This window comes from Puntigrus tetrazona, chromosome 5 (genome assembly GCF_018831695.1).
Source record: "Puntigrus tetrazona isolate hp1 chromosome 5, ASM1883169v1, whole genome shotgun sequence".
Lineage (NCBI taxonomy): Eukaryota > Metazoa > Chordata > Actinopteri > Cypriniformes > Cyprinidae > Puntigrus > Puntigrus tetrazona.
The window spans coordinates 20,382,100-20,396,978 of record NC_056703.1 but is presented as its reverse complement, the minus strand read 5'-3'; the positions used below and the strand labels follow the sequence as shown (position 1 = coordinate 20,396,978).

Here is a 14,879-nt window from a genome sequence, read left to right as displayed (position 1 = left end):
TGTTAACAAACTTGTTGCTGTTGTTGAACATAGCTTGCATGTTTACTGTTTTACCTCAAGTAAGAAACTGTAGGATTTTAGAAGAAAGCTTGTTTGTTTGTTTCTTCCTTGTGTGTATATGTATATACACACACCTAAACTAAGCTAATAGAATTTCAGAAGTTAACTCAGGTAAGTGCCGTTGAACTTTGTACATCTAAAGCTTGTCAAACGTTTTTTATTATTATTTCAGTGTTATTTTTAATCATTGTTACCAGTGTTCACATGCATGTAACCATTTGATATATTTATGGCTGACCTGATTATTTGTAATAAATCCACTATTCTTTCCTTTTTTATTTTTTGTTTGTTTGCAAAGTAAATGTAAAATAGAAATGAAGTAAATGCTACAAAATGTATAAAGCCATACAGAGTGAATAAACACTCGGGTTTAGTGTGTCAATAAAAACCACTGTAAGCAATTGTGTCCATGATTGTAATGAATACGTTGTTGTTGTTTATATAAAGAATAATATATGCGGTTGTAAACAATACCGTAGTGACAAGTTACTTTTAAAATATTTACTCAACATTATTGTAATTATCTTTACTGTTAAAACTGCTTTTATTTACGCGTAGACTGAAAATGCCGCTTTGAAAGCTAAATGGGAACCTTTTCATTGAGCTGCGTCGGACGTTATTCAGTGAAACACTGCGACGAAGGCGGTTCGCTTGCAATGCTGAAGTAGTATGTTTTAGAAGATGGTAAGGTTTCTATTTAATCCCTAAACTTTGCGAAATTTATTTTAATCTTTGAAGTTTTGGTTATATATTGTATGCAGTAGTTTAAAGTGTTATCTGTTTTATGTTAGTATTGTGGGGGAATACTTCGGCCAAATTACAGTTAGAGAATCATTTGATGTTCTGTATTCTTTGAGCAGTATTCAGATTATTAGCATTGTAAATGGGTACAATTATTGATCTTATATTCATAATTAATTATGCAAATCTAATTTCTCACTCCTCTCGCAGGCCGTTACTCTACACACAGATCTGGGTGATCTCAAGATAGAGTTGTTTTGTGAGAAGGCCCCGAAAAGCTGTGAAGTAAGACGCCTGTTTCTAACACGCAGACAGATGTTTTGGATGGGACATATATGTTACTTTTAATTCTCTTTTTTTTTTTCTCTCTCATAGAATTTTATTGCACTGTGCGCTAGTGGGTTTTACAATGGATGTATTTTTCATCGAAACATAAAGGGCTTTATGGTCCAGACCGGAGACCCAACAGGTAACTGATAATGGATTTCTTTTCTTACCTCTAACCCAAGTCTCAAATCTTTTGTAAAGTTGTAAAATAACGTTTTTTTTTGTTTGTTTGTTTTTTGTTTTTTTTTCCAAAGTTTAATTTGGTTGAATTAAGTTCATTGTTTTTCCTGCAGGGACAGGCAAAGGAGGGACCAGTATTTGGGGAAGAAAGTTTGAAGATGAATTCAGTGAACATCTGAAGGTATGTATTGAAATTTAAGTAATTTAATGTTTAAATTCTATGTTCTAAGAAAACATGTTATTAATCATTTAGTGTGTGTAAAAATAATAAAGAGCATCCACATTATCTAACACTGTGGACCATCGACCCTGACTTACAATGCTGTTTAAACATCTTTTAAGACTTCTCTAGATTAATCTTAATGTCTGTGTAATATAGCACAATGTCAGGAGGGGTGGTGGCCATGGCCAACAATGGACCAAACACAAATGCATCACAGTTCTACTTCACATATGCAAAACAGCCTCACCTGGACATGAAGTACACAGTTTTTGGAAAGTATGTTTTGTTTTTGACCTTTCTTTTCTTTTTCTCTCTCTTTTTTTTTTGATAATTTCAAATAATAGCTAATAATAGACAAAATAAACATAATTATTATGTGTATTTATTTCTGTTATAATTGTTGATGGCAATCAATTTTAACACAATCATTCTTTTTTACAGAATTATAGATGGATTAGATACTCTGGATGAACTAGAGAAACTCCCTGTGAATGAAAAGACCTTTCGTCCCCTTAACGATGTCCGTATTAAGGATATTACTATTCATGCCAACCCATTTGCTGGTTGATTGATTTCATTGTGAAACATTCATAAAGCCTTGTTTTGTAAATAGAAATTTTTGCTGTTGTTTTCAGTTTCGCCTTTTCCCATAATATTTTACATTGGGTTTTAAATGCAAGGTATTTTATTAACAAATAAACATTTTCACTAAATTTATATAATTTCTCCTTGTTTTCTTCAGTGGTTCCTGCGTTATTTGTATTCTGCGTTGTGTTTGTATGAACTACTATTTTGAAGGGTACAAATTAGGACTACAATTTTGAAATCGTTATGACTCTAGTGACCCGGATGTTTACCTAAACGCACAGTAAGTTTAATAAAAATACTGAAAACCGCAACAGTAAGTCTGATATAAAAATGAAGACAAATATACTCTGGCACAAGAAAACAGAACAATGCGAGTAATATTTGTCTTGAGAAAGTAAAGGACTGAACCCTGAAATGCCCTTATCGCACGTGCACGTGACGTAACTGGTTCACTCGCACGTGAGCGAAAGGAAAAATAAAAGGCCACTCAAGAGCTGTGAATATCATTTAAATCGAAATGGCAAGTCCAGACGCGTTCAAAGTAGGTTGAGTCCCCTAACTATAATAGAGAAGTGATTATACGGTTCAGTGGTCGAGCCCCGTTTACACTCACAGAAATTTCAAACCGCTCGAGCGCACATGAACCTCAGTCACGTCGTTTGAGTTGCACGCTGAACTGTGACATGCTGATCTGCCGTTTCAGGTTGGCTCTTTAAAGGGCAAAGTGACGCTGATCACGGGCGCCAGCTCGGGGATAGGAGCGGGCGCGGCGGCGCTGTTCTCCAGGCTGGGCGCTCACCTGGCGCTCAATGGACGCGACGTGGACAACCTCGCCAAAGTCGCCAAAGAGTGCGAGGCGCGGGGGGCAGTTAAAGTAAAACACACCGCAGTCTCTCCATCTCTTAACAGGCTTTGACGCTTCACGTATAAAAATGCTCATTTCCCTATGGCTCCTGTCCAATGTCTTCAGCCCCTGTTAGTGCCGGGAGACTTGACAGATGAAGACACCGTGAGGAGGACGGTGGAAGAGGTCATCGCTCACTTTGGGAAGCTGGATGTCCTCGTCAACAGTGCAGGAATCCTTGCCATGGGCAGTATAGAGACAACAGACATGGCCCAGTATGACAAGGTCATGTCTGTCAATGTCAGGTAAAACATTACTTAACTGCTCTGCATTCAAGGCTTTTCTTTAGATGATCCTGCAGGTATGAGGGACACCCACCCCACAACATAAAATGTTAATGTTGGTAGTTTTCGGTTTAATTATCTATGAACATGAAATATTATAAAAATTCTTATTATATAAAATTACATTATTAAAAGTTTCCTACTCATTGTAGCGCTGAACTGTTTTCTCCACTATGTTAATCAAATTATTGTTTCCTTGTTTATTTATTTGACATGATTTTTCTTTTTCGTGGATCTTACATCACGCCCCTGGGTGCAGTAGATTGTGACTTAAAGACAGGACAGGTAAGCAACATGTGACGCATCTTCTTCCCTTTCAGATCGGTGTATCATCTCACTCATCTCTGTGTGCCTCATCTCATCAAAACAAAAGGCTCGATTGTGAATGTGTCCAGCGTGAATGGGCAACGATCAGTGAGTTTGAGGGGTTTATACGTCACTACCGAATGAGCCACAAAGTAGGCCCTGAGTGATCATCTTAACATTTTCTGTTGGTTATAGTTTCCTGGTGTACTGGCCTACTGCATGTCCAAATCAGCCATCGACCAGTTCACACGCTGCGTTGCTCTTGGTAAGTTCTCTCTGTAATATCTCTATGATATCTGTGCTGTTTACAAGAAAACCAGAGCTTTTTGTCTCGACTCAAACATTTTTTTCTGTCGATCGAATGTTGATTTTAACTGTAAGGAACTGTTTCCAAGGTTACTGGGGAAAGGTGTCACACACGTTTCACATTTAATACTATATTTCTACATATGCTAAATACAGTATTTTTTTGTGCCTTTCACATTTGCTGTTTTAAATAGTCTCTAGGTGTCTTCAAAGCAAATTACTTTCCAACTTAATGTATATAGTGTGATATAAATGATTATAGAAATTGACTTCCAGTAATATACTTTGCTGGAGAAATAAGTTTTTTGTATTATTACTGTACAAAAGTGTTTTCTCGTCTGATCTTAATTGTAGAGTTGGCATCAAAGCAAGTGCGTGTCAACTCAGTTTGGTAAGTTTCATTCTGTGCTTTTACGTTTTGCGGGCCATAGAATTGTTAGACTGAGGGAACACACATGCTTTGCCTCAACAGCCCAGGAGTAATTATTACCGAAGTTCTCAAGCGTGCGGGACTTGACGAGGACCAGTATGCTCAGGTGATGAGTCAAGATGCTTTATCTAATTTAACTGTAACGCGTGCTTCTGTATAACACGGCGTGTGCTTTCTGCTTCGCTCCAGTTCCTTGAGAAGTGCAAGGTGACCCATGCTCTCGGCAGACCAGGTGAAGTAGACGAAGTAGCTCATGCTATCGCTTTCCTGGCATCTGATGCGGCAACATTTATAACAGGTGTCAATCTTCCAGTGGACGGAGGTCGACATGCTATGTGTCCACGGTAATGATTCGCTGCCACGATAACGGCTGCCAGAAGCAAAGAAATAAACCAAGTTGGAATCGATCTAAACGTTGAAATTCTTAACGTATCGAACGTATGTTGATTTGATGTGATCTTTTATTTTTACATAGCATGATGAACATTAACAGAAAGAAGTGCACATTTCATGCAGTAGCTGAAATTATTTATTAGCGAGTCAGCGGTTTTCTCCGGAGTCTGGCATGTTTACGCTGATGGAAACGCGGAAGCGTTTATTACCAAGAGTTGCGCTTACGCAGTAGTGTTCAAATGAGGAAGTTATACACTAGCATTCAAAACTAAGATGTGGTCTGATTAGATCTATTTTTAAAAAGATATGACAAGAAATGATGCCACAGCAGCATTCGAAATCAATGTAATGCGTCTCCTCTGACCTGCAATATAAAAAAAAAAAAAAACGACATTAAACCTGATTTTGACTGTACATTTACTTATAAGTCGTCACTTCATTTAGTTCTTGTAGTTTAGTGTATTCATTTACAGCAGTGGTTCTCAACCTTCTTGACTGCGTACCTCTGGTACTTCTTTCTTTAAAAATAAATAAACTCAATAATGAGTTAGTTTCATGTTCTAAACTGTTTTTTTGTGTTTTGTAGAATTTCAGATGTATCTTAATGCAACTACATGTAAATTATTTTAATACCTAAAGCCCATTCGCAGCGAGACCGATAACTAAAACCGTACCTACAGTAGTCAACATTTGAAGTGGATCGAAAAAGTTCTACAAAGTTGTCCTAAGCAAAGAACGCATTTTGTTTTTAGCTTTTAGGACAGCTGTTTTTTTCTTTGATCTAGTACATTAATGTTGTTTGCAGTTGCTGCATTTCTGTCGTAGACTGCTTTAAATGCTTACACTCTTTAAAACTGAATGCACTCTGATTGGCTGTCTTAAAGCGATTCTGAGGTGTGGACTACATATAGAATCATTATAATCATCGTCCTTGTAGTGAACAGACCTTCACTGGGGCCCCCGGTGGATCCTGACCTCCCGGCTAAGAACCACTTTTATACAAAATTGCGTCTCCAACACAAATTGTGTCTACGTCATGTATATTAATATAATTTATATAGACGTTAAAATAAATTTATAGCCCTTCAAGCAAATTGCCTTCGTTGGCATTATCAAAACTGTTTTTCCATGGATCTGCTTCAGGTGTTTACGGAGAACTGGTTTATGTGCGAACACCATGTCGCAGTAATTGCAACGGTGTGGTTTGTCCCGCTGTGAAGGTTCAGGTGGTCCAGCAGCGAGCACTTCTGGGTAAAAGTCTTCCCGCATATCTTACACTGGAAGGGTTTGATGCCGGCGTGGACACGCATGTGCCTGTGCAGGTTGCCTTTCTGGGTAAATGTTTTTCCGCACAGGAGGCACATAAAGAGCTTGTGCATCTTCAGATGGTTGGCGTAGTTTTCCAGCTGACGGAACACACGAGCACATTTAGGGCACTGGTGGTACCACTGCATACCCTTATCGGCATTCCTTGAGCATCCCCAAAGATTGCCTTTCCCAGAGCCGCTGGGTCCAGGCGGGGACAGCGAGTACTCCGCTGTGGGGTTGATGGCGATTTCCGCAGGTCGGGTTTCCACGGTGGAGTTTATCAGGGAGTGCTGGGGCTCTGGCGAGCGTAGCGTTGGCGAGCGACTTGAGCGACTCTGGAAGTTATCGGGCATTCGCTCATCTATCGACTCTACCTTAACGATGCTAATGGGACTTTCCTCTCCTCTGCTGTTGCTCTGAGAGTTTCTAAACGTGGGCGGAGACTTGGGCTGCATGATCACATCGTCATCCTCGTCGTCGTCCTCATCAAAGTCATCTTCTCCATCGTTGTCCTCGTCCTCTTCATCGCACACCGTCTCCACAGCTGGTTGACCGCGCTGTGCGGAGAAGTCCGACGGCTGTCGGGAGGATGCACGCTCATCTTTGACCTCGTGTGGTTTTATGAATTTATTTAGAGCTTCGGTGCACTGCTCTACGATGTGGCCCATCTGGAGGAAACTAGCCACTGTTAAGTAGTGTACTAATTCCAGCTCGGGAAACTCCAGTGTCCCGGTGTAGCAGGACAGAAGAAGCTTCCGTCCAACCTCTGCATCCTGCTGTGTAGATATCTGTACTTCACGCGAGTCCTGAAGGACAAACTGGTCTCTAAGGAAAGGGGAGCCAGCGGCAAAGACCACTTTGTGTCCAGGCACCTCCGAGTCATTGATGCGGACCACAACGTCACAGAAACGTCGGTCTCGACGAAGAGCATCCATCTTTTGGAGCATGGAGTCCCCGAATGTGGGAAAGTTGAATTGCAGTATCACCCCGTCCTGAGCCATGGTGCACTGTTAAATACACACAGCATAACGGATTCAAACTTAGTGCAACCATGTAGTACATGCCCATCTGTAATTTGTATAGTTTCCAAACGCACGTGTCTAGCTAAAACAATTTAAAGGAACATTATTATAATGATAATCATATGTAGAGGGTGGTTTATATTTTGTGAAAGCACAAATATTTAAAGTGTGCACGATGGTGTTAGTGTGGTTAGTACAGGCCTGGAAACTGTACAGAGCTAAACCAGACACACTGGATGGACGACTGGAGAGAATGGAGAAAAACACTGACGACGAAGACACATCGTCACAGTAATGAGGTGAATATAAGTGTTTATTTAAAATAGGAATACCTGCAGCAATTTGCTTTATTTTCTGTCTGGGTTCTGTTTTGTTGTCCTGGGATGAGCATACAGCGCCTGTGTTTAGTGTGTGGCTTGAGACGGAAAAGGATGTGCCGAGTTCACTGATTGGTCGGCGAATTTAAAGGGGCAGGACACAATTACAGGTGGCTAATTGTAAAAACCCTTTCTGTTCGTGTCGTCTCTAGAAAGATTAATCCGACTATTCCAAAGAGCAGCATTTATTCACAGGTAGAATCAATCTTTTAAAAGATAACTTTTTTTGTGAAGCCACTTGTACCTTTGTTTTTCTTGTTAGAATGTTTGGTAGTGATATGATCATGATTTTAATTTAGACTTAATTTTTTCAGTGCAGTTAACATAAAAAAAAATTTAACCAAAGTACTATTGCTTCAGTAGGGTCAGTATTTGATGTAATTGTAGCATTTCTTGATCTTTGGAGAAGACATTCATCTAACTTATGACAGTTCACTTTTCCATTCATGTTGTCTTTGTGGAAAACGCCTGTATGAGAAAAGTAAAACAGTATACAGTAGTACAATTATTATTATTATTATTAGAATTACAATGTTCAATATTCCCCCCCAAAAAAAGAAAAACTTTGCATGAATGTAAATCTTGACTGTCATGAGTGATATAATCCCTGAAAGCAAAAATGCACTCTAGATAATAATAACAATAATAATATTTTAATAATATATAATAATGTGTATATGTGAATATGAAAATACACATAGCAATGATGATAAAGACTACTTTTCGAAGTCTAGCCACAAGGAGGCAGTGTTTGACATAGGAAGCGAGTTATGAGACTTTGTATGCTTTATTGATAATTGTCTGTTAAGTAAATAATTTACAGTGCAGAAGTATTTGAGATTGTTGTTATGGGGCATTTGACGTAAAAACAAATCCTCCTGAATGGGAGGATCACGATATCTAATACACCGTAGCAGCTGAAGACAGAAACCCTCTTCATTTGCCAAAGGCAGTGGTAGACACCATATCACTTTTATTGTCAGTAATAGCCTTGTAATGACAGCAGCGTGTAACGGCATTTGTTACAATAATAATGCTTGCGGTTCACAAACAATAGGGCAGAAACAAATCAACTGATGTTTCATGAGTCACAGATAACAGAAACCAAACAAGAGTCTGTGGTTAGACTAGATCAGGCTAAAGTTTATTGTAAATGCATCACTGCATGCAACAACATGTTTAGATGCAGTGATACACACGGTGCTAAAGCTGAGCCGAGAGTATTTCACACACCTTTATTGGTCAGACGTGCACTCCACATCCATATCAATCAAAAAGAAATGTGAATTAGGAATGCCCCGTATTGAAAACTGGATAAACGAACGTGGCTTTTGGTGCTCTCATCCAATTATAAGCGACACATTTTCAATATACTACGAGTTACATTTCTATAGATATGGGTAGTAGATATAAATCAACAAGTAAAAATAATGTATTTTGGCACTTTACAATAAGGTGTCATTTGTTAATATTAGTTATTAACTAACATGAACAATGAACGACGCATTTGTTACACTTTTATTAATCTTTGTTAATGTCAGTGAAAGTAGAATAACTGTTTATTCATGTTGGTTCACAATGCATTAAATGTTGAAATCGACATTAACTGAAATTAATAAACGCTTTACGAGCATTTAGTTCATGATAACTAATGAACCGTATTGTAAAGTGTTACCGTATAGCGCTTCATTCAGCACTAGTAAGAGTTAAATATAAATCTGACCTGTGTAAGACCGTGCTACAATTAACTGAAATCTGATTAAGTGCCAAAATAGTTTTAAACCCGGCAATAATGGTGGAATTTATCGGAGCAAACCAAGGGCCGTGACGGGCTGGGACCCGAGCAGCCGTTTCACCCAGAAAGCTTCACAAAAGCAAGACATCTGATACTACAGAGGTTTGGTGTCAGGGCTTTTTCGGTCATCGTTCTCAAAGTGAGGCTGTCTTGATTTCGTCCTTTGGCTCAGTTTCTCACACTGTGACCAGACAGGTTCAAATCCCCATCCACAGCTACGTATCATTTTTCTACCGCCGTCCCTAAAACTAGCAGGCCTACTTCATTCAGGAAATCAGCTAGTATCGTATGTATTTAGTTTCACTGTGTGACTTTCGGTCTGTGCTACTGTTAAATGACCCGCTCTATTGCGACTCGCCTTACAGAATCAGACCTAAAGAAAGTGAAGAAGAAATAATATCAGTGAAAAGAAATGCAAGACATTCAAAATAATTATGAGAGAATGCGAAAGTCCTATAAGAGGAAAAAGAGGTGGTAGAAAAAAAAAAATCAAGACCGCCGACACGTCACTACTTTGTGATATCTGGCATGTTTATTCACTTTTTGGCGAAATGAAGAACAGATCACGGAGGTGGTCTTGTGATATCTTGTGATAAGCGTACCCACTGATAAAGCACAAGAATATAGGTGTCACTTAATTGTGAGCCGGACTCACTTTTTTCGTTCTTCAATCTGTTCAACTTCACTGGATTCATCCACCACCTTTCCATTGACCATGGTCTGGGTGACCACCTTCACAATCTTCCTGGTTCTCACTTCAGGTTCTTCTACAAAAGGCAGAAACAAAACAATTCTATGAGCATCTGAGTTGAGTTTTTAAATGTGCTGTTACGCTACCGCAGGTGCACAAATGGCCTATTTACTGTCCTGAGTAACACTGTCAAAGAGTTGTTGACAACTACAATATGAAGAAAAATTATGATGATAATGTAGGGGTGAGGCTCTTTTACTCTAGTGAACATTTCTAGTGAACTTATTAGCAGATAGTACGTTACAACGAAAACCGATCATAAAACACAGTGTTAGCCGTTTAAACAGTGCAATGATACTGTTTACAATAATTTATATATATCGATATGTAAGATTCAGATGGTCTGATATATTGTACGCTACATATTTGATAAGTTCAGAAGCATTTGAAGTGGACTTCTAAAAGGAGCAGCTTTATCAGGCTCCTACGTTTAGGATCAGTAATCTCACTTTTCATTGCCCTTTAAGTGAAATAGCTGAACATAAACATAAGAAACAGTGACTCAAATATGCAATCAATCCATTGTTTTGATCAACAAAATTATTATTATTATGGAAAAACTTGCCTCAACTGGACATTTAGGTTAATATTTTTCTTTATTACATATTGCATAGTGAGACTTGAATCACTCTGAATCATGTCAGTGTTGTTTTACTGTTTTTCTTGCTTATTTAAAAGCCGTGACAAAAATGAGTATATTGTCATTTTAGTTTTATCATAGTTTCAATGATTGAAACATTCCAAGTTTTAAGAGGATTTTGTACTAGATTACAAAAACAATTATACAATTTGAATAAACCCCATTCTTGCCTATTAGTATCAACATTATACAGTGTTTGCATATTTTTTAAAAAACATATTTAGTTTTTTCATAATCTTAGAACTGTCCTTTCAGAACAGACTTACTTTTAGGAGAGGGTATCTCTTTTATCCTGAAAAACACAAAGGAAACATGTCACAACTGATTGCATATAAAAGAGATGATTCCTTTAGCATCATCTAGGTATACTTAAGGAACAGCAGCGTGTTTTGAAAACCGCTTTGAGAAACCTCTCTGGCTTCTTACACTTCCTCTCCATCCAGCAGCCTCCTGTAGGTGGCGATCTCCAGCTCCAGGTTTTGTTTGATACGCAGCAACTGCTCGTAGTCGGTTTTGATTCGTTGCATGTCCAGACGCAGCTGTGAGAGTTCGTCCTCCAGCTGTGTGAGCGTGCCCTGAAGACGCTCGATCTCAAGAGTGTACTTCTGATTCGTCTCTCCCAGGTTCCCCTCCAGAACACCAACCTGAGGCGAGCCATAACATTTTCAATGAGCTAAAAACTGTATGCCGGACTGGAGCATGATATGTGAACCCTTTATTAGAGATGAGCACCATCAAGAATCAACTTCCTTGTATAATGTCTGATCTATAACCGGTATGTGTGAACTACTAGCTGAACAACCTGCTGAAAGCTCTTTATCACCTGTCCAGACCATGAGGATGCAACGTTTTTAGACTGTCATCACGTGTTTCACGGAGTGATTTTTTTTATCTGGGAGTAAACATAAATGGTTGTTGTTTGCAGGAGGATGAACAGCAGATGGAGGACTGCGGTTTCCTGTGCTGAAGAGCTAACCTTGACACGTTCTCTGGATATCTGTTGACAAACTATGGGCTAAATTATTGCAGATCTAATTAAAAAACAAAGTCCAAAAAAGGTAAAAAGAAAAGCCCTACAGGAATATGATGCCTCAAACAGCTCACCGACCTTAAACCACAGGGTAGAGTATTTGAATGTCTGAAGAATGTTTATCCGAACAGATTTACAGATGAGTAATGTAACATAAGCAATCATTTGTAAGACGGTTGGAAGATGCGTCTTTTCCATTCCCGCTTGACTTCAAGCAATTCAGTCTTGCCCACTCTAGAGGAAATTTGGAAAAGGAGCTTTCTCCTTAATAGAAAAGCAAGCGAGCAATTTATCTGGAATCTTTGTTCTAACCGTGTATGTAAACCTCTCAAAAGAGACAGTTTTTCCTTTTTCCAGGAGACTTTAAGTCTAACCATATGAGATGAATCATTTTCAAACACAAAAAAGTCACTATTTACTTATTTATTTTCAGACCAAATTTGACCCTACTAATGCATAGTGACTTGTTAATCTCAGATACAGATACACTGTCAGCCTGATTGATAAATAATATTTTAATTAAATATTTAATTAAAATTCAATGAAATATTTTCCAGACAATATTTTTATAATATAACATATTTTAATCATTTTAAATATTTCGTAAATATCATCAACAAAAATATTTTTGTCAATAAAAACTGTAAAGGTAGAGGATCGTTCCTGGCATGATGACATTTTCAAATCCCTGTAATATTTAATGAACATACAATTTTTGACAGATGTCTGTAAAAGGTTTGTCCTTTTGATAACAATTTAAAAGTTTATTTAACTTAATCTGATGTCCACTGCAGTTATTATTATTATTATTATTATTATTATTTTATTAAAAGTCTACATTGAAGCATGTTCATGACCATATAAGCAACTGGAAAAGGTCAGGAAAACAAAGAATTGGGGACTTTTTTCCTGGAAGCTGCATGCAAGAATCCACGATGTTCCAGTGTTCTGAAGCATACACTTGCATCTACATTAACTGGTTGCTCCAGTTACTACCAGACTGGCCTCAACGGGAGTGAAAGTCGTGCTTTTACTAACTGTAATGGACATTTCACAGACAAACTGCAGCAGTTTTAGGATAAACATTCATCCGTGTCACCTGTTTGGCGCAGACTGTCCAGCTCCACCTCCAGCGCCTGCAGGAAGCGTCGTCTTTCATTGAGTTCACTCTGAGCGCATCGCAGAGCTTTTACTCTCCTTCACCTCTGACTGCACGGTCTCCAGCTGCCGCATACACACACACACAGAACACATATTCGTTTAAGCGCACCTGTGTTTGCAGTCAAATCATCAGTCTATAAATAGCTGCTTCAGGTGTGCGGAGACCTTCTTCAGATACCACATCTCAGCATCCTCTTTATTCTTGCGTGCGATGCTCTCGTGACTGCACCCGCAGCTCTGCCATGATGGCTCCGAGGTCCGGGCCCTGGGCGCGTCCACCTCCACGTTCACTTGCTCGTTGGCTGGGGAGCGGGCCTTCAGTGCGTTTTTCTCCTTAATAGAGACAGACGAGTCATTTACAATCTCGCCAGAGAGTATTTACACTCTTAAGCACTTAAAATGTGTGAATTGCATTAGATTTTCTTAAAATGACTTACTTAAGTATTTATTCTTTAATGTTACATACCTCAAACTGTGCAGGGTATTCGTCTTATCTCAGTTCTAAAGACTTTTACAGTGGGGTTTGATCACACAGTAGATTTGTGATAATGTGTGTATAAATTGCCTATTTCATTCTGCAGTTGCTCCTAGTAAAGTGATTAATTTGTTTAGCGTTAAATGCTACATTTGAGTGGAGACACACCTGTCTGACAAACATTTCTTCACCTCCTCCATATGTCTGTAGGCCTGGATGGGTGTGTGTTAATGTGTGTGTTTTACACACTGATTACTCTATATATCAATCTACAGAAAACTGTTTGATTGAAGGGTGTTTCTATATCTGCAGCACTAAAAGTTTATATATCTGAATGACTATACGGCATGAAATTAGACATTATCTATTTTTAGTTTTATATAAAAAAACTTATTTTAAAAAGCGATTAATCCCAATTAATAATCTGACGTGTGTATATGTGAGATATATATATATATATATATATATATATATATATATATATATATATATATATATATATATATATATACACTACGTATAATAAAATGTAGCTAAAAATATTTGAATGTATTTATACGTATATAAGTAAGTCTATGGATGTTCATTAGACACTATAGGTAAATAAAAAGGATAACAACAACATACAGCTAAAAATAGCTGGACGGATGAGACCAGAAGCTACACCCATATAATTTACCATTGGCCACGCCCATTTTCACGTCAGGGAAAAAGTGGATAGGATTCCCAAATTTGTGCATGTAAATACTTAGTTGCTATTAATATTATTTCCAAACAATTTAATATTCATATTGTCAGTGTTATGTTTTGTGCCAGCTGTGTTTAACCTCCTCATGGTTCTTCTTGAGGAAATAGAGCTCTTCTCTTTGAGACTGTCCAGGTCTCCTCGAAGTGTGCGATGATCTGATCGTGATCAGATTTTGCTAAATCTCTCAGAGCATGACAGTCTCTCAACCGACTGGCAAAGAGTAGTTTCTGCCTCCCATCTGTTCAGGAACAATCCAATAAACCATTAAAACCTACAAATTTGTATAAAACGAACAGTATTTTTCACGATGGATGTTTTTCAGAAATTTAGCAAAGAACAAAAAGAGCGAAACCCACTTGACCCTAAAGTCATCTGCTGCAAGCTTGGCATTGTCAATTTCCAGCATTATACGAGCATTCTCCAAAGTCTTCTTCCTCACCTGAAGAGCGGAAATGTGATGCTGGCTAATAAAGGATTTCATGCAACGACTACACTGAACGCTCTTTCTGCTTTCGCGTTTATGAAACAACTAAAACCACAGCTATGAACAGAACCTAGATTATCAAACCTCTTTGTCCAATGGCATGTGCTTATTTCATCAGCCCTTCGATGTCGTGGGATCTTTGGGTGTCAAGCCTTCATCAGCTGTTTAATCTTCGCCCAGGTCGGGGCGTTGATTCTCTCCAGAGACTTACTTTTTCCGCAGATAGCTGGCAAGTCGGCCGTTTAGACTTTGCATGGTCCTTTTCACTGGCACCAACTCCTAGACCATTCAGCGAGAGGTTGTTTAGGATGTTTAAGCCATTTCCCAGAGAGGTGGAACGGGAGAG

General features: G+C 38.5%; 2 protein-coding genes and 2 pseudogenes across 2 annotated transcripts; 2 read left to right on the top strand and 2 right to left on the bottom strand.

Moving 5' to 3' along the window:
* The first annotated feature begins 244 nt into the window (after positions 1 to 244).
* Positions 245 to 2,248, top strand: LOC122345844 (peptidyl-prolyl cis-trans isomerase-like 3). Its single transcript, XM_043240331.1, is given in 7 exon segments — positions 245 to 744; positions 1,012 to 1,086; positions 1,177 to 1,270; positions 1,422 to 1,489; positions 1,688 to 1,699; positions 1,701 to 1,807; positions 1,973 to 2,248. Coding segments are annotated over 7 exon segments (486 nt in total). The 5' UTR covers positions 245 to 741; the 3' UTR covers positions 2,100 to 2,248.
* A 177-nt stretch (positions 2,249 to 2,425) lies between these two features.
* LOC122345837 (3-oxoacyl-[acyl-carrier-protein] reductase FabG-like) lies at positions 2,426 to 5,293 on the top strand. The gene is made up of 8 exons (XM_043240324.1): positions 2,426 to 2,660; positions 2,823 to 2,993; positions 3,090 to 3,268; positions 3,628 to 3,721; positions 3,809 to 3,878; positions 4,274 to 4,310; positions 4,392 to 4,455; positions 4,539 to 5,293. The coding sequence occupies exons 1-8, from the start codon at positions 2,637 to 2,639 to the stop codon at positions 4,695 to 4,697; spliced, it is 798 nt and encodes a 265-aa protein (XP_043096259.1). The 5' UTR covers positions 2,426 to 2,636; the 3' UTR covers positions 4,698 to 5,293.
* LOC122345831 lies at positions 4,793 to 7,532 on the bottom strand (annotated as a pseudogene).
* Positions 7,533 to 9,319: 1,787 nt separating this feature from the next.
* Positions 9,320 to 14,879, bottom strand: LOC122344790 (annotated as a pseudogene).

Coding starts and splice junctions, on each gene's coding strand:
- LOC122345837 (XM_043240324.1), top strand. CDS start 2,637: ATGGCAAGTCCAGACGCGTTCAAA. Junction 2,661..2,822: donor CAAGTCCAGACGCGTTCAAA/GTAGGTTGAGTC, acceptor CTGCCGTTTCAG/GTTGGCTCTTTAAAGGGCAA. Junction 4,456..4,538: donor ACGAGGACCAGTATGCTCAG/GTGATGAGTCAA, acceptor GCTTCGCTCCAG/TTCCTTGAGAAGTGCAAGGT.